The sequence below is a fragment of the Babylonia areolata genome, chromosome 10 (genome assembly GCF_041734735.1).
Source record: "Babylonia areolata isolate BAREFJ2019XMU chromosome 10, ASM4173473v1, whole genome shotgun sequence".
Lineage (NCBI taxonomy): Eukaryota > Metazoa > Mollusca > Gastropoda > Neogastropoda > Buccinidae > Babylonia > Babylonia areolata.
The window spans coordinates 18,789,524-18,809,566 of record NC_134885.1 but is presented as its reverse complement, the minus strand read 5'-3'; the positions used below and the strand labels follow the sequence as shown (position 1 = coordinate 18,809,566).

Here is a 20,043-nt window from a genome sequence, read left to right as displayed (position 1 = left end):
AGAAAGCACTAAAATGATGAACTGCATTGGCTTATGATACAGTTTATACTCTAGGCTTATACTACACTGGTGAACAGTTCTCATGTGTGGCACCCCTGTGACTCTTTACAGAGTTAAAGGAGAAGAAGGATGATATAGTTTGAAAGGCAGATCACCAAGCTGACAGGATGCAACTTAAAAACAGCAGATGGCTGCAGCTCAAGGTAGAGCTGGTTGACTGGCTTTTGAACTTTGTGGATGCAGAATTTCTGTTGTTTGTTGCTCAGTGTTTTGACAGAATACAGAACACCTTATTATTTCCAGAATAAGATAAATTCATTAAAAAACGCACAAGAATCAGGGATATTCAGTATACACATAATAATATATGAAATATGTAAAAGACCAGTTCCATGGTGTCCAGTTCATGATGGCAGTTTCTTCGTATCCGAAGATCACTGGGAAGAAGGTCTAGTCCGGGTGAGGCAAGCCTTCTGGTGGCTGTACAGGCCAGTCCTGGATTTGCATTGTCGGGGACAGCTGGCGCACGTGAAGGTTGGCTGGTCGCTGGAGGGGTAAACTTGAGATGATGCCTCCTTTCTCCGCTCGCATTTTTCCCTGGCTGTCTGTGTCCTGACCTTTTCAAATTTCCTGACAGCTTTCCTGGTGGAAGTTTTCCAGGCAGATCTGTTTGCTGCCAGTGTCTCCCAGCTGTAGTGGTCAGTTTCGCTACGTGACATCTGCTGCTTCAGTTGGTCCTTGTAGCGTCTGCGTGGAGCTCCAACGCTGCGTTTACCTTCACGCAGTTCACCGTAGAAGACGGCCTTTGGCATTCTGGAGTTGTCCATACGCGCTACATGACCTGCCCAGCGCAGCTGTCGAAGCATCAGCATTGACTCGATGCTTGGGAGATCAGCTTTCTCCAGGACTTCGATGTTGGTGGTATAGTCCTGCCAATTGATGCCCATGATGAAGCGTAGGCATCTCTGGTGGAAACGCTCCAGCAGCTTGATGTGTCTCCTGTAGATGACCCAAGCTTCAGATCCATACAGCAGGGTACTGATGATGACCGCCCTGTAGACCTGGATTTTGGTCGAGAGTCTTAGGGAGTGGTTTTGCCAAACACGTTTCTGGAGGCGATCAAATGAGCTGCTGGATTTGGACAGACGATGGTCCACATCCTTGGAGATTGTGGCATCGTTGGAGATGATGCTTCCAAGGCAAATGAAATGTTCCACAGCATTCAGTTGGTGCCCGTCAATATAGATCTTGGGTGGTGCGTAGGTGCCATGAAGGGGTGCCTGGTACATGACTTCTGTCTTCTTCAGACTAATGGTGAGGCCAGAAGCCCGGACTGCATCAGCAAAGTGGTTGACGACTAACTGCAGAGATTCCTCAGTATGAGCGAGGAGAGCACAGTCGTCTGCAAACAGCAGCTCCAGGATCAGTTCCTGAGTGGTCTTGGTACGCGCAAGGAGACGACGGAGGTTGAAGATGCTGCCATCAGTTCTGAATCTGATGTAGATGCCTTCAAGCAGATCTTCCTTGGCTTCCTTCAGCATCTGGTCAAAGAAGATTGCGAAGAGTGTGGGGGCCAGGACGCAGCCTTGCTTGCCACCGTTTCCAATGGGGAACAGCTCTGAAAGTTCGCCTCCACACTTCACTTGGCCATGCTGATCTTCATGGAGTTACTTGAGGACTGCAAGAAACTTTTGTGATCATCCAAGCTTCGTCAGGATGTTCCAGGGCCCATCTCAGCTAACCGTATCGAAGGCCTTGGTCAGGTCGATGAAGGCTGCGTAAAGGCCCATGTTCTGCTCCCTGCACTTCTCCTGCAACTGGCGTAGCACAAAAATCATGTCTGTGGTTCCTCTGTTTGCTCGAAACCCGCACTGGCTCTCGGGGAGATTTTCCTCGGCGATGGTGGGAATCAGCCTGTCCAGTAGGACTCTTGCCAGAATCTTTCCTGCAATTGACAGAAGGGTGATGCCTCTGTAGTTGGAGCAGTCAGATTTCTTGCCCTTGTTTTTGTAGAGGGAGACGATCACTGCATCTCTGAGGTCACCTGGCACTACTCCTTTGTCCCAGCACAGAGTGAAGAGGGATGTCAGCTGTTCTGCGACAATGTCGCCTCCTGCAACGTACACTTCCGCTGGGAGCCCGTCGATGCCAGGGGCTTTGCCACCTTTGAGCTTCTTGATGGCGGACTTCACTTCTTTGAATAGCGGGGGTTTGTCCAGGTCATGCTTGACTGTCAGCTGAGGTATCTTCTCAATTGAAGAGTCCTGAACTGTACGTTGGTCTCCGAAGAGGTCTTGGTAGTGCTCTGTCCAGCGATGCAAAATGGAGTCTCGATCTGTCAAGAGAGTAGTACCATCTGATGAGCGCAGAGGGGCCTGCACTTGCAGTGACGGGCCATATGCTGCTCGCAAGGCTTCGTAAAAGGCTTTTGTGTTGCCCAAGTCAGCATATAACTGAGTCTTCTCAGCCAGTTTAAGCCACCAGTTGTTCTGAATCTCCCTGAGTTTAGATTGTAGAGTGCTGCAAACTGTTCTGTGGGCTGCCTTGGCTGTATTGTCATCTTTACTGGCAAGGAGTCTGGCATGCGAACCACGCTTTTCTTGTATGAGATTCTGGATTTCCACATCATTCTCGTCAAACCAGTCTCTGTTTTTCCTGGTGGAGAAGCCAGCAACGTCCACAGCTGAATTTTGAAGGGGAGTCTTTAAGCGCTGCCACTGCTCCTCTGGATCTGGCTCCTGGCTTGATGAGACCTCTGCTTTTAGCCTGTCTTCGAGCTCCTTCCTGAACTCCTCTTCCTTGACCAGTAGTTGTTGGACATTTAACTTCTTAGTCGGAGGTCCTCTCCTTCTGATTGCTGGTCTGACTGTGAGCCTGACCTTGGCACAAACAAGCCTGTGATCTGTGTAGCAGTCGGCGCTTGGCATGACTCCGGTGTGCAGAACATCCTTAATATCCCTCTGGCGTACCAGGACGTAGTCCAAAAGATGCCAATGTTTGGAATGTGGATGTTTCCAGGTCGTCTTGTATCTGGCCTTCTGTTGAAACAGTGTGTTGGTGACTGACAGGCTGTGCTTGGTGCAGAACTCTTGAAGCAAGTGGCCGTTGTCATTGCAGTTGCCAATGCCATGCCATCCTATCAGATGATATGGTCCCTACCAACTCGTGCGTTGAAGTCACCCATGATGAGAATCTTATCCTCCTTGTCCACTTTCCTGAGCAGAGAACTGAGTTCGCTGTAGAAAGCTTCTTTGGTGACGGCATCTGCTTGGAGGGTAGGAGCATACATGCTGAACAGAGAGACAAAGCAGTTGCTTGTAAGGGGCAGTCGTAGGGACATGATGCGATCCGAATGTCCCACTGGGAGGCTATGGAGCTTGCTGGCAATAGAGGACTTGATCATGAAGCCTACTCCGGACAGTCTGCGCTCGTCTTTACTTTTGCCTGACCAGTACAGGGTGTAGCCTGCACCCTCCTCTGTGAGGGATCCTTGTTCTGCGAAGCGGATTTCGCTGAGAGCAGCGATGTCAATGTCCAGAGCTGATCGTCTCCGTGGACGGTCGCTGTCGTCCGAGTCTTGCATGGTGCGGATGTTCCATCATGCTAACTTCAAATTGCTTCTTGCTTTTGATTTTGATTTCTTTTTCTCAATGTTGTTCTTACCGCTTCAGTGAGATGCCCGTTGGCCGCGGCGAACCAACCAGGTGTGAGTGAGGCAAGCTGTGTTTAGGCCACCTTTTCTAGGCCTGTCTCCATGTGGAGCAAGCAGCGCTATCCCTAGAGAGGGCTGCTTGGTCGCTCAGAGTGCTGCCGAATGCTGTTGTTGCCTCAAGTCAACAGACAAGCGACCCAATAGTCTGAGCCGCCTGCATGCAGAATTGAGACTGCGACTCCCAGTACCATCTAGTACCTGTCATTTCGCCTCTCCTCATCGCTGTAGGTCTTTCTTCCCGCCTGCGCTGCGAAAAGTTAAAGTGAAGACCAGTGCGCGCAAACCAATCCCACTCTTTAGGCCATGCGTCCTTCCACAGGGCTCAGCGAGCTAAGACGTCTATGGCGACCACAAGGCTGTAGACAGATTGCCTGTGACAGCTAACGGGCTCTGTCTGCCCGGGTTTTGAAATCAGAGATTTTCCTTCTCTTAGGCAGATTTACAACCAGGGTTGAAGGCTCAGCCCGCCCGCCCAGATATACCGCCAGGAACTCGGTCGCGCCATGACATAGCAAACTTAGTGGAAACAGGGGCACCGCGTGAAGGTGTTGCTAAGGGCACAGTAATGTAGGAGAGGCCATTGCAATAACCTTGCTGACTAGCAAGCTAGACAGTGGCTACGCGGCGGTCACTACACCTGGGAAGGAGAGGGTTAGTCACTATCACTTCCCTTAGTGAGCGGGACGTCCGGCACCAGACCTCACTACCCCCAGTTCATATATTTGAAGAAAATGAATAGTTTTTGTGGCATATTTTATAAAAATAACAACCACTCAAAACTTATATGCACCCTGTCAGTGTCTTATATCTGTCTTAAGGGCTACCAAATTACATGATTGTATTTTCAAGGCTTGATTGATTACAGCCATCAAGCCTTCCTTTGCCCAGCCCTCGACACAGTGAATATGAAATCACTGTCTTGATGGCCATAACAGGCTGTGGACTTTTAATGTTTGACCTAAAACTTTTACATGATAAGTGCATGTCAGAAAAGTTAAGCTGTGGTATATGGGTGGGGTGGTGGGAAGAGTGTGTGTTCATATGATATATTTATATTTTTGTGTGCATGCATGTTTTTGATTGCATACATGTGATGGGCATGTATGCATATATCTGTGTGTGTGTGTGTGTGTGTGTGTGTGTGTGTGTGTGTGTTTGAGAACATGTAAGAGATAAAATGGATGAGTGCATATGTCTGTATGTGTGCATGTTTTTGTTTGCATATATGCTTTGTGCATGTATGCATATGTATGAGTATGTGTATGCATGTGTATGTGTGTGTGAGTTTGTGTGTGGCTGTGTGTGTATGTGAGAGAGAAAGAGACAGAGACAGAGAGAGAGAGAGAGAGAGAGAGAGAGAGAGACAGAGAGAGACAGAGAGAACAAGAACAAGAACAAAACTTTAATCTCCAGGCTTCTGGCCCCTGGAAAGAGGTCAAAAGTACACAATATGGTGATCACTCAGTCACAACAAAATGTAAAATACGTACTAACTTAAACCTGTAGAACAAAAGTGCTTCTTGTGCATAGTAAATTAATTCTAACTTTCATCATTGTTGTCACAGAATTCCTGTCGTATCTTCAGGGCATTAAATATATAAATGCAGAGTTTACGAATACTGTAAACAGAACCATTCTTCAGCAGGTGAACATACGATTGACCTTCAGAGTTCAGATGTTTTTGCCGCAGGTTATTGTAAAGGACACAATTGTTTATAAAATGGTTTTCATCTTCGATCACATTACAACATTTACTTGCGTAATTTGAATTACATTTGAATGTTCTTCTTAAAAATGATCCATTCATTGGGAGCAAACCAAGCCGTAATTTTACCAAACAGTCCCAAAAACACTTTTTATCCACAAAGTCAAAATATTGCTCACACTGAAAACCAGTTTTAAACAGTCTGTAGTTATGATATATATCTTTAGACATTACTGACTCGTCCCACTCCTGCATAAATATATCTTTCATTCTTTGCTAAGATAATGACAAAAATGTTTGCTCACAACCAACGCCTTGTTGCAACCAGACATATCCAAACCCAAGTCTAAATAAAATATTTTTTACTAAAGACACCCAGCATTTTTTTCCCCTTTCGTCTAAGTTAAACAACATCAAATATGCCTGTCTGGGTAATCGGTGCACATTCATATTCAGCAACCTTAACCAGTACTTGATACACCTTGTTGCACTATTTATATACAGTGGATAATGTCCTAATTCGCCGTATGCAAACTTGTTTGGTACTCTAAGTGGTATGTTCAAAAAACGTTTACATGCAAAGGAATGAACCTTCTCAATATTATCAAGTCTGTTAAGACCCCACATCTCAGAAGCGTACAAAAGAATGGGTTGTACCTGAGCATCAAATATTTTGAAAAAAATCCTTTGGAAATATCATTCAGCTTCGTTATATATTTTATACAGTCAATGCATGCATATTTGCCTTTTGCTGCTAAAATCCCTACTCCTTTGTTTATACTCATTTTTGTCGTAAAAACAAACCCTAGATGATTATATTCATTCACTACTTCTAGAGCATTTCCATGGAGATTCCACTTTTCATATCTTCTCCGAAAGCCACCTTTTCGAAAAACCATCACTTTAGTTTTGTCAGTATTTACGTTCAAGAAGAGTGTTTTACATGCATTATTCAGAATATTAATTTGATTTTGCAGACCAATCGCAGTGTTGGATAGCAGTACAATATCATCCGCGTACAGAAGAATGAACAACTCTAATAAATCAGGCAAAAACAATTCCATGAATACCACTGATTTCAACTGCTGATGCAATTTCGTTAACAAATAACGAAAACAATATAGGGCTTAACATACAACCTTGCCTTAAGCCAACGGGACAGTCAAAAAACTCAGTTAACTTATCTTCAATACGTACGCAAGACGTAACACATTTATACATAGCAATGATAGCATTCATAAATTTCCCCTTTATACCTTTCTGAATCAAAATATCAAACAAAGACTGACGTTGCACAGAATCAAATGCTTTTCTCAGATCAACAAAACAGGCGTAAAGCTTGCCTCCCTTCTTTGATAAAGATTTCTCAATAACTGCATTCAGAGCAAAAATATGATCTTTTGTGGCATAACCACGCCTGAATCTAGCCTGTGACTCTGTTAGCATATCATTTTCTTCAGCTCATTTGACAAGTCTTCCGTTTAGCACTGATGTATAACATTTGCTAATAAGACTGAGCAAAGACACGCCCCTATAGTTGTCAGTTGAACATCTCCCTTTTTAAAAATTGAAACAATTATTGCCTTCGCCCATTCATCTGGATACGTGCCCTTATCAAACAGAATGTTAAACAGTTTTGTTAAAAAATGTACAACAATATTATCAGCTGATTTTAACATTTCTGCCAAAATACTGTCTACACCACAAGCCTTGCCTTTTTTTAATTTCCGAATAGCATCTGCAACTTCTTGTTCTGAAATATCCTGACTTAGGGAGAGAGACATAGAGAGAAATAAAGGGGAGGAGGAAGAGATGCGAGAGGAGTGATAGCGCAATAGAGAAAAAGAGAAATAGGATCCATGTTTACTTTTTTGTTTTCCACCAGTTGATCTTCACAAATCAGAGCCAGGAATGAACAAGCGAATTTAGCACAGTGAAACACTGGAGAATATTGCTCGCATTTCATCTAACATCTTGTCCATCTGGATTTTGTGCACTGTCTGTATCTTATGGAAGTTATGCATGGATGCATATTATAACCAAGGGGAGTGGAGGCTGGTGGTGGTGGTGGTGGTGGTGGTGTCTCACCAAAAAGTATACACTCTGTCGGTTAGGGGTGAATGAACAGGATGGAGCAGCTATCACATGCGCATGCACACACAGACACATACAGACACACACACACACACACACAGAGTGGTGCACACATACATATACAAACAAACACACATATAATACACAGATGCACACATACACAGACACACACACAGACACACAGACACACACACAAAGTGGAGTGTGTACACACACTCAGACACGTACACGCATGTAAACAGAGAGACAGACACACACAGACACTCACACACACACACACACACACACACACACACACACACACATTCTCTCTCTCTCTCTCTCTTTTTCTCTCTGCCTCAGACACAGAAAACAGCTACAACACCACCATTACGACCACCACCAGCAACAACAAAACATGATAAAGGAAGTTATACAAATACGGTTAAACGATTCTTCTATCTCTCTCTCTTTGTGTGTATCTCTCTCTCTTTGTCTCTCTCTTTCTCTATCCCTCTCTCTCTCTCCTCTCTATTGACACCATTGATGATTTTTTAGTCATATAAAATCATTTATGAATTTGTCAAGATGATAGTTTTAGAAGTTAGCAGCAGTACTGATATGGATAAAACAGATAGACAAAATGAATGTAGTGTAGATTACGATGATTTGTTTTCAGAACAATTTCCCATGATGTTTTTATCAATAATCACTTACAGGTATGTGTGTGTCACAGTATGTGGAGGGTTGGCCCAGAGGTAACGCGTCTGCCTAGGAAGTGAGGGAATCTGAGCACACTGGTTCGAATCACACTGGCACTCACCATTTTTTTCTCCCCCTCCACTATACCTTGAGTGGTGGTCTTGACACTAGTAATTTGGATGAGACGATAAACTGAGGTTCTGTGTGCAGCATGCATTTAGCATGAAAAAGAACCCACGGCAACAAAAGGGTTGTCCCTGGCAAAATTCTGTTGAAAAATCCAGTAGGAAAACAAATAAAATTGCAGGCAGAGAAAAAAAAAAAAAGGGTGGCGCTGTCAGTGTAGCGACACACTCTCCCTGGGGAGAGCAGCCCGAAATTCTCACAGAGATATCGAATGTGACAAAAAGAGTAATACAAATACAAACATATTTAGCATATTGCTCTTTGAAGGGAAGCATTGTATGAAGTATTAGTATTATTATATAAATGTGTCACAAATGGTGTATTTGGAAAACAGTACATTTCAGTTGGAGGCACCATGCCCAAACTCATTATGTGTTTTGACTTGGGGTCCAGTGTTCACCAGTGATCAGGGTTCAGTACCGTTTCAGCTAGGTGTTGTGTCCTTGGGGAAAGGTGCTTTACTCTTCATTTCCTCACTCCACACAGGTGTGAGTAGCGACATGACTTCAGTTGCGGAAGGATAGAATGGCAGAAAGATAAGAGTGTGCCTCGCCTTGCTGTGCTGATCCCTGGACACAGTGGACATGCATTCACTGCCCCTACAGTCATGAAGGCTGTGGCATCTTCAGCCTTCAACATTGTTATGTCCCAATCATATTGCTGCCATGCTTATTCACTTGTCTTCACCAGACGCAACCCATTATGACCATGTCCTGCGTAGGTCCTTGGCTGGGTCACACTTCCGATCTTAACGGCATCAGATTTGCTTTGTGGTAATGTTGCGAACAGTTTTCCTAAGTCAGCAGAATTAGAGAAGATGTCGTGGACATTTATTACCACCAAGCAAAATTAGTGCTGCTAAGACTAGTGCAGCCCAGGCCAGAACTGGTGGACTGGAGGGGTGCAGTCAGGGGCAGATCAATTGTCCCAAATTGTCGTTTTTATATGCACAGAAATGAAGGTTGTTAATGACATAGCAAAACTTTTGCTTCATTGTCAGCGATGTACCGATGCATCATCTGTGAAATGAACATCTTCCGAAATGTTTCAGCATTGTTTCACTTTGTTTATAACTTGTTCATTGTTTCTCCTTTTTTCATAAATTTTACATTTGTATAACATGTGAGACCCTAATTTAAAGTGTGATGCTTGTGAAATTCTAGACTTGGTGTGTGTGTGTGTGTGTGTGTGTGCGTGTGTGTGTGTGTGCACATGTGTGTGTGTGTGTGTGTGTGTGTGTGTGTTCGGTTGCATGCACATGTGTGTATTTCAAAATCTACAAAGGTTTTGTCAGCATAGTTTGCTTACTGTTTTACTTTCTACAAGCTGCATTGCACATATTTTATAACTGCATTTATTACAGGTAATATTCACAACATATTATTTATTACAGGATGATGAGGAGAGAGAGTATTATTATCTTGACATGTTGACTTTCCGCTTTGAATATCATATATATGATAGTCAGTTGTGTCCGACTATGACCATCAGAACAGCAGAGGAGGCAACTACTGTTCCGACTATTTGGGCTAGAATTTGATTATAGTGGAGAGTGTCTTGCCCAAGTACATCCCCACTCTCTCGGCCAAAAGGGTTTTAGGACAGTCGGCATTGAGATGGTTCCCAAAGGCAAACTAGCCCACAAGGCTGCAGCACTAGGAGCCAGTGCAATTTTGCCTCCTAGTGTGAGAGTCATAGTCCTTCACAAAAGACTAAGCTGTAAATGGTTTCCCATTGACTGGAGAAACCATTGATAATACAGCTCTCACTTTGCTGTTGGCCCAAATGTAAACTTATGTCAATCTGTGATATAAGCATATACATTATCATTGATCAATGAACTAGACAGTCCTCAGCAATATCATATATATTTTGTTCTTTCTTTGAATTCAGGGGTTACATATTACATGCTGCAGAGCCTTGATGAATGAAATTTTCCTTATTTTATGGAGACATAATAAAATTTGTAATCTGAAGTCTGAGGGCTGAAAAGTACAGTATATATGTAATTATATACATACATATATATATATATATATATATATATATATATATATATATTGGGGTTCACTTTCTGCATCAGGGGCGCACGGTTTTGTCACATGACTACGTGTTCTGGTGCGGGGACTTCAACTACCGGATCGACCTGCCCAATGAGGAGGTGAAGAAGCTGGTGGAGAACCAGAACTGGTCAGCACTGCAGGAGTATGACCAGCTCAACGTGCAGCGTGCCAATGACAAGGTGGCTGACTGGCTGACTGTGTGGGGAGGTGGAGTTGGAGGTTGGGGGTGGGGGGATTAGACTCAGTTGGTGGTGTAATCTTTACCAGAAGTGGATTATTGTATTGTCTGTGTGATTAGGATTGTGAGCAAGATTCTTTCTGTGGGTCTGTGGGAGGGTGCGTGTGCGCGTGTGCATGTGTGGATGTATGTGTGTGTTACGTTGAAGACGATTATTTTTTTAGAAATATATTCACTGTGTTTGTGTGTGCGTGTTCCGTTGGAAGAGGAATGTTTATTAGAGCACGTTCATGATGTGTGTGCGTGCATATGTATGTATGTGTGCACATGCATATATATGTGTGTGAATGTGTGTGTTTTTTTGTGTGTGTGTGCTTACACACATGTGTGTGTGTGCAGGCTTTCCAAGGCTTTAACGAAGGACCCACCAATTTCGCTCCCACCTACAAGTATGACATGTTCAGTGATGACTGGGACTCCAGCGAAAAGTGTCGAACTCCAGCCTGGACTGACAGGATCCTGTGGCGCCACCGCCCCTTACCTGGTTGCCCTGACAACAGAGCCACACAGCTCCTCTACACTCGTGCAGAGCTGCGCATGTCTGATCACAGGTAAGGGAGGCTTCAGAGCAGAGAGGGAACAAGACAGACCATCAAGTCTTGATTCAATCTTCAGCACATTTGTTTGTGGCTGTTAAGTTGATTCTGTTCAAATGTTTATTTATCGTCCTTGGGAATATGTAACAAAATCAGATTGATAGTGAGAGCATTCATGAAATAAATAGGCATCCGTTAGTCTCAGGAGACTATCGAGTTTTGCTCTGGCAGAGAAAATTTTCTTTAGAGAGGATTTTGGTTGTGGAAAGTAAAAAGTGGTGGAAGGAGAGGATTGGGCCCCAACTCCCTTTGCTGATCCCTGGACGCAGTGGATATGAATTCACTTCCCCTGTGACTGAAGAAAGACTGTGGGACCCTTAACCTTTTACTTTAAGCAAAGCAGAGACCCAGGTTTTGACACAAAACCAGCAGACCTGGAGGAATGTTGTGAACAGTTCTATGCAGCACCTGGTGACTTTGCAGAGTCGAGGGAGGAGGAGAGGAGGAAGAAGAAGAGGTATCCTGTGGTGTGGTGGTTGCAGGCCGGTGGTGGGGCTGTTTGAGGTGGAGACGCTGGAGGTGGTGGAGGACAGGAAGGAGGGGGTGCTGCAGGAAGTGGTGAGCCAGCAGGGACCCCCTGACGCCACCGTCATCATCTCCATGACAACTGGTGCTGACTTCGAGGATGACGTCGTTAATGACATTGTGGAGCGTTTCACCGAGATCGGAGAGGTCATCATCGTGAGGTGTGTGTGCTGCTGTGTTTTTACCTTTCTTGCCTGTTGTCTTCCCTTTGTACATCCATGGTACGTTCAATGTGAGGTCTGTGTGTTTCTGTCTTTTTGTCTTTCTGTTCTGTTGTCTTCCCTTTGTACATCCATGGTACGTTCAATGTGAGGTCTGTGTGTTTCTGTCTTTTTGTCTTTCCTTTCTGTTGTCTTCCCTTTGTACATCCATGGTACGTTCAATGTGAGGTCTGTGTGTTTCTGTCTTTTTGTCTTTCTTTTCTGTTGTCTTCCCTTTGTACATCCATGGTACGTTCAATGTGAGGTCTGTGTGTTTCTGTCTTTTTGTCTTTCTTTTCTGTTGTCTTCCCTTTGTACATCCATGGTACGTTCAATGTGAGGTCTGTGTGTTTCTGTCTTTTTGTCTTTCCTTTCTGTTGTCTTCCCTTTGTACATCCATGGTACGTTCAATGTGAGGTCTGTGTGTTTCTGTCTTTTTGTCTTTCTTTTCTGTTGTCTTCCCTTTGTACATCCATGGTACATTCAATGTGAGGTCTGTGTGTTTCTGTCTTTTTGTCTTTCCTTTCTGTTGTCTTCCCTTTGTACATCCATGGTACGTTCAATGTGAGGTCTGTGTGTTTCTGTCTTTCTTTTCCGTTGTCTTCCCTTTGTACATCCATGGTACGTTCAATGTGAGGTCTGTGTGTTTCTGTCTTTTTGTCTTTCCTTTCTGTTGTCTTCCCTTTGTACATCCATGGTACGTTCAATGTGAGGTCTGTGTGTTTCTGTCTTTTTGTCTTTCTGTTCTGTTGTCTTCCCTTTGTACATCCATGGTACGTTCAATGTGAGGTCTGTGTGTTTCTGTCTTTTTGTCTTTCTGTTCTGTTGTCTTCCCTTTGTACATCCATGGTACGTTCAATGTGAGGTCTGTGTGTTTCTGTCTTTTTGTCTTTCTTTTCTGTTGTCTTCCCTTGGCACCCTCATGATCCATTCAATATCTGTTATATTCTCAAGAGAGTCTATTGTTGAAGCCAAAATTAATCCAAAAACAGAGGATATATCAATTTAAGATGCTGTACAGTACATGTATAGCTGTCCTGTAATTCCTCATCTTAGTTTCTGTGTTTTTGTGTTTTCACTTCCACACCCTGTCTCTGTCACTACAATCAGCTTCATATTCCCTCATCTTCCTCATTCAGTCTTTCCATGTTGCTCCATCAAATCCCTTCACCCAGCTCCTGATAAAAGATGTCATGAAACAGGTGGTGGTAAAAGGTGTGATAAACCAAGTGGTGATAAATCGTGTGATAAAAGGTGTGATAAACCAGGTGGTGATAGGTGTGATAAAAGGTGTGATGAACAAGTGGTGATAAAAGGTGTGGTAAACCAGGTGGTGATAGGTGTGATAAACCAGGTGGTGATAGGTGTGATAAAAGGTGTGATGAACAAGTGGTAAAAGGTGTGATAAACCAGGTGGTGATAGGTGTGATAAACCAGGTGGTGATAGGTGTGATAAACCAGGTGGTGATAGGTGTGATAAAAGGCGTGATAAATCAGGTGGTGATAAAGGTATGCTGTGCACAGGTTTGTGGACTCTGACATGTGGGTGTTGTACAAGAATGGTCAAGATGCCCTTGACGCCATAGCTCTCAACCAGACAGAGGTGGGTCATCCTTCTGTCATCACTGTGATGAGTAAAGTAATAAGCTTGTGTGTGTATGTGTATGTATGTGTGTGGTCATTGTATGTGTGTGTGTGTGTGTGTTTGTGTGTGTGTGTGTGTGTGTGTGTTTCATTGTTTTTATTCATGCTAACAATGACTATGACTTTGCTTTTCTTCTCCTTTTTTGTCTTCTTCTTCCACTTCTTCTTGCACTTCTTCATCTTTTTTTGCTCCTCCTCCTCCTCACCCTCCTTCTCCTCCTTCTTGGCCTTAGTGGCTGGTGAGGCTCTAAGCACCATAATTTGATCCTTCTCCTTCTTCTTCATCTTCTTCCATTCCTTCTTCTAACCATGGTGCGCTGTTCCTACAGGTGTGTGGCCAGATGCTGAACGTTCGCCTGAAGACCCCAGACTGGTGCACAGAGATAGAGCGGGAGCTGCAGCTGTGCTCGGCCAACACAGGGGCGCTGTTCAACCCCTTCACCAACAGTCTGCTTGGTGACGACTTCTCCATCCCCTCCATGGAATTTGACATGGATGACGAAGGTCAGTGCTTTGCTGTGCTGTGCTATTGTTCTGTGCTTTGCTGTTTCTAGGATGAACTTGGGGAAATTGTTCTATGCTTTGCTGTGTATAGGATGAGGTTAGGGGAATTGTTCTGTGCTTTGCTGTGTATAGGATGAGGTTAGGGGAATTGTTCAGTGCTTTGCTGTGTATAGGATGAGGTTAGGGGAATTGTTCTGTGCTTTGCTGTGTCTAGGATGGGGTTAGGAGAATTGTTCAGTGCTTTGCTGTGTATAGGATGGGGTTAGGGGAATTGTTCAGTACTTTGCTGTGTATAGGATGAGGTTAGGGGAATTGTTCAGTGCTTTGCTGTGTATAGGATGGGGTTAGGGGAATTGTTCAGTACTTTGCTGTGTATAGGATGAGGTTAGGGGAATTGTTCAGTGCTTTGCTGTGTATAGGATGGGGTTAGGGGAATTGTTCAGTGCTTTGCTGTGTATAGGATGGGGTTAGGGGAATTGTTCAGTGCTTTGCTGTGTATAGGATGAGGTTAGGGGAATTGTTCTATGCTTTGCTGTGTATAGGATGAGGTTAGGGGAATTGTTCTGTGCTTTGCTGTGTATAGGATGAGGTTAGGGGAATTGTTCAGTGCTTTGCTGTGTATAGGATGAGGTTAGGGGAATTGTTCTGTGCTTTGCTGTGTATAGGATGGGGTTAGGGGAATTGTTCAGTGCTTTGCTGTGTATAGGATGGGGTTAGGGGAATTGTTCAGTGCTTTGCTGTGTATAGGATGAGGTTAGGGGAATTGTTCAGTGCTTTGCTGTGTATAGGATGAGGTTAGGGGAATTGTTCTGTGCTTTGCTGTGTATAGGATGAGGTTAGGGGAATTGTTCAGTGCTTTGCTGTGTATAGGATGGGGTTAGGGGAGTTGTTCTATGCTTTGCTGTGTCTAGGATGGGGTTAGGGGAATTGTTCTATGCTTTGCTGTGTCTAGGATGGGGTTAGGGGAATTGTTCTATGCTTTGCTGTGTATAGGATGGGGTTAGGGGAATTGTTCTATGCTTTGCTGTGTACAGGATGGTGCTTACATAGCACCTATCCTGGGTCAGAGACCAATCTTTTAAGCTCTTTATAAACGTGGAGTCATTTGCACAACAGGCTGCCTACCTAGGTAGAGCCAACTGATGGCTGCCACTGGGCGCTCATCATTCATTTGCTGTGTCATTCAATCATATTTCAGGCATGCACACATACACACTCTGACTCATGTTGGAAAGTGTGTGGCTGTGATGTTGCAGAGGAGGAAGAAGAGGACGGGGCCCCCAGCACCTCACTACAACAGCCCCTGCAGCCGTCTGCCTTGCAGCGTGGAGCATCGCCAGGTAACTTGCCGCTCACCTCTCTCTGTCACTGACTGTAATGTATCGTGGTGTTGGGGGCACCATGGCAGTATGGGTAAGGCGCTGGACTATGATCCAGTGTTCACCAGTGATCACAGTTCGAGGCCTCATTAAACTTTCAGCTTTGTGTTATGTCTTGTGGAAATGTGTTTTACTTCGATTTTACTCACCCTGCGCAGGTGTGAATGGGTACCCAGGTTAAAATGGTGGAAGGAAAGGATTGGACTCCGCCTTTCTATGTCGAACTCTAGACAAGTGGATGTGAATTCACTGTCCCTGTGGCTGCAAAAGATTATAAGACCTTCAACCTTTTTATAATATAAATGTTACAGAATTTCTTCTTTTTTGTTGTTGTTTTGTTTGAAGTGACATTTTTGGTTCTATCTTTCTGCATTTGTGCTTTGCAACTCCCATGTTCACTTGTATTTATGAGTGGGCTTGTAGATGAATACTCTGTTTTCAGGAACATGCATATGGGATGTGTCTGTATTGCCATGACCCACTGAAAACTGACATGGATTATGGGATCTTAAGTGTGGGTATTTGATCTTTTGTATTTGTATACACACGAAGGGGATTAGAGCACTAGCAGTTCTGACCTTGGGGAATGAAAAATCTCCACAAGGCTCTGATACTGGGATCGAACTTAGGACCCTCAGATTGAATTCAAAGTCCAGTGCTTGCACTGTTGTGTTGTTGCACGGCCCCACAGGTCCAGCTGAGGACCGAGCCAGCAGACCCCCAGAACGTCCTTCCCAGCCTCCTCGGCCAGAGACACCCCCCACCCGCCCCCCGCCGATTGGCACCAAGGGCAACATGGACCCTTCCCAGCTGGTGGTGGCTGAGTCCTCCATCCCTCTGAGGGGGGCACCCTCACCGGAGGTACTGACTCACCTGTGGTTCTCACTGCTTCCTCTTCACGTTATGTGTGTGTGTGGGTGTGTGTGTGTGTGGGTGTTGTGTGTGTATTGTGTGTGTGGGGTGTGGTTTGGTGTGTGTGTGTGTGTGTGTGGGTGTTGTGTGTGTCCACCCACTCAAAGATAGACGAGAGGAAAAAGTCTTCATCCACAGCGAGAAGCTCCTGCGCATGCCAACTCACCCAATGCACGAAAAACTGAAGCACCCAACAAAGAACAGACTGAAGCGGACCAGCTTCAACCACCTCTCCAAGACCCTGCACCGCCAACATGAAGACCTGCTGCCCTCGTCCCCTGCCGAGATGGAAACACTCCCCGACTTCGAGGAACCGGCCGACCAACTGGAAGGAGTCTCAATCATCACAAAAGTCCCTGGCATCGACCAAAAGGACTGCCAAGCCCCTCCCCTGCTGAAAGCTCTGACATTGGAGATGATTGAGACTCGGTACAACCCCAGCGAATGGACGCACGTCTTCACAGATGGATCCTCGGAGGGAGCGGTGAAGAATGGAGGAGCAGGCATCTTCATCAGGCACACAGATGGAAGACTGACCCCTGGAGCCTTCCCCACAGGAAGAATCTCCTCGAACTACAGAGCGGAGACAGCAGCACTACTCCATGCTGCACAAGGCCTCAGGACGTCAGTCAACCCACCACCAAAGATAGCCTTCTTCACTGACTGCAGATCTCTCCTGCAGGGACTCCAGTCAACCAGAAACGAACAGCAGCTGACAAACATCAAAGCAGCCCTTCATGACCTTTCAAAACGGTCGACTGTCACTGTTCAGTGGGTTCCTTCTCACTGTGGGGTCATGGGGAACGAAAAGGCCGATGCTCTCTCCAAGGCAGGCAGCAAAATGAAGCAGTTCAGCCACCCCGTGACCTACAGAGAGGCCAGGACCATCATCCACAACCGTTACCAGAACCAGTGGAAGAGAAGGCTGGGTGCAAACAGTGGTGTCGATCCAATCCACCAGCTCCAGAGACACCAGCAGACAGTCCTCTTCAGACTGAGAACCGGCCACTGCCGACTACTGAGTCACCTTCACCGTATGAAGATCGCCCACACTGATGAGTGTCCATGTGGCACTGGACCCCAGACCCCTGAACACATCCTCCAACACTGCCCAACCCATGAAGCTCTACGGCGTCAAACCTAGCCAGGGGGCACGGAGCTACAGGCGGAGCTTTGGGGAGACCGCCACGACCTGGAGAAGACCGTGGGCTACATCGTGGCGACGGGGGTGACCGTCTGACGCAGCCAAAACATCGAACGCAGAAGAAGAAGAAGAAGTGTGTGTATTGTGTGTGTGGGGTGTGGTTTGGTGTGTGTGTGTGTGTGTGTGGGTGTTGTGTGTGTATTGTGTGTGTGGGGTGTGGTTTGGTGTGTGTGTGTGTGTGTGTGTGTGTGGGTGTTGTGTGTGTATTGTGTGTGTGGGGTGTGGTTTGGTGTGTGTGTGTGTGTGTGTGTGTGGTGGGTGGGTGTTGTGTGTGTATTGTGTGTGTGAGGTGTGGTTTGGTGTGTGTGTGTGTGTGTGCGTGCGCGCATGTGTGTGTGTGTTCCAGTTTGCTGAACATGTATCATTTCTGTTCTCATTTCAAACATTTACCCAATATGTATCTCTCTTTTATTGCATTAGATTTTGTTATTTCTGTTTGTTTCATTGGTTTATATATCTTATTTCATTTTACACTAATGTTTTATGCAAATGTATGGTAGGCTGTCAAGGCACTGATGATTGTGTTGGGTTTATGTGAAGGTCAGGCATGTTGTTCAGTTAGGTGTGGGGTGGCATGTTGTTCAGTCAGGTGTGGGGTGGCATGTTGTTCAGTTAGGTGTGGGGTGGCATGTTGTTCAGTCAGGTGTGGGGTGGCATGTTGTTCAGTTAGGTGTGGGGTGGCATGTTGTTCAGTCAGGTGTGGGGTGGCATGTTGTTCAGTCAGGTGTGGGGTGGCATGTTGTTCAGTCAGGTGTGGGGTGGCATGTTGTTCAGTCAGGTGTGGGGTGGCATGTTCAGTCAGGTGTGGGGTGGCATGTTGTTCAGTCAGGTGTGGGGTGGCATGTTGTTCAGTCAGGTGTGGGGTGGCATGTTGTTCAGTCAGGTGCATGTTGTTCAGTCAGGTGTGGGGTGGCATGTTGTTCAGTCAGGTGTGGGGTGGCATGTTCAGTTAGGTGTGGGGTGGCATGTTGTTCAGTCAGGTGTGGGGTGGCATGTTGTTCAGTCAGGTGCATGTTGTTCAGTCAGGTGTGGGGTGGCATGTTGTTCAGTCAGGTGTGGGGTGGCATGTTGTTCAGTCAGGTGCATGTTGTTCAGTCAGGTGTGGGGTGGCATGTTGTTCAGTCAGGTGTGGGGTGGCATGTTGTTCAGTCAGGTGCATGTTGTTCAGTCAGGTGTGGGGTGGCATGTTGTTCAGTCAGGTGTGGGGTGGCATGCATCAGTCTGCCTGCTTCGACACCTTGAAACTGAAAACTGAGAGGCTTACATCATCTCAAAATGGTCACAAAATTATGAGCAGAATAAAATTGCTTTAGAACCTGGTGAGGGCCCCACATTTGCAGTGACAGCTCTTGTCTTCCCAGTTACCTATTTTGTGTTCCAAACTCAGTGAGCTTTTTTCTGAACAATCTGTGGATACATACTGTGCAGACTTTGTAGGCACTTCCTGAGTGTGAGTTAAGATAGCTCATAAGCGGTTTTTTTTAATGTTTTTTTTTTAAAGTCTCCTATAAAGGACACAGGGAGTTGTTACTCTGAAGTCATTCAAGGATGATAGAGGCAATGGACCACAATGAAATGAAACTGAAGACACTGATGCCATCTGCATGAAGCCAAGGAAGCTGTTGACAAATGTGGTGATGCAGATGAGAACGGTTTTGAAGCAGTACATGTATGTCTGATTTCACTGACAGTCTGTGTACAGAACCCCTACTTCAAATAAAGCTGCTTGCTCTTGCACACAGACAGACAGTGAGGTTCTGTAAGGGAGTGCAAGAAACATTTCTCAAATCTTCAGTTTTCTCTTGTTTCTTCTTCCTCTTTGTTGGTAGGCTGCAACTCCCATGTTGACTCGTGTGTGCATGAGTGGGCTTTCACATGTACGACCATTTTTACCCTGCCATGTAGGTAGCCATACTCCGTTTTCGGGGGTGTGCATGCTGGGTATGTTCTTGTTTCCATAACCTACCGAACGCTGACGTGCATTATGGGATCTTTAACGTGGGTATTTGATCTTCTGCTTGCATATACACATGAAGGGGGTTCACGCACAAACAGGTCTGCACATACATATGTTGACATGGGAGATTGGAACAATCTCCACCCTTTACCCGCCAGGCGCCGTTACCAAGATTCAAACCCGGGACCCTCAGATTGAAAGTCCAACACTCTAACCACTTGGCTATTGTGCCTGTCTGGATTCAAATGAATACCCTCTCAGTCAGTGTATGGATCCCTCTTAATTCACATGCACTGGTTTTCACTTGTGTTAATTAGTCACATGTACCTTGATTGTTTCCATTGTTGAGTAAGAATTTGTCTTGTTTCATCTTGTCTTGCCTCGCCTTGCCTCGCCTTGCCTTGCCTTGCCTTGCTTTGCCTTGCCTCACCTTGCCTTGCCTC

The 20,043-nt window shown here is 45.4% G+C and overlaps 1 protein-coding gene across 1 annotated transcript in view; it reads left to right on the top strand.

Annotated features, from left to right (window-relative positions):
• Positions 1 to 20,043, top strand: part of LOC143286855 (synaptojanin-1-like) — a 66,300-nt gene that overhangs the window by 34,234 nt on the left and 12,023 nt on the right. The window contains exons 15-21 of the mRNA XM_076594693.1: positions 10,462 to 10,620; positions 11,019 to 11,230; positions 11,758 to 11,961; positions 13,525 to 13,603; positions 13,974 to 14,148; positions 15,405 to 15,488; positions 16,219 to 16,388. Coding sequence (XP_076450808.1) covers positions 10,462 to 10,620; positions 11,019 to 11,230; positions 11,758 to 11,961; positions 13,525 to 13,603; positions 13,974 to 14,148; positions 15,405 to 15,488; positions 16,219 to 16,388 — 1,083 coding nt within the window. The remainder of the gene's footprint in view (positions 1 to 10,461; positions 10,621 to 11,018; positions 11,231 to 11,757; positions 11,962 to 13,524; positions 13,604 to 13,973; positions 14,149 to 15,404; positions 15,489 to 16,218; positions 16,389 to 20,043) is intronic.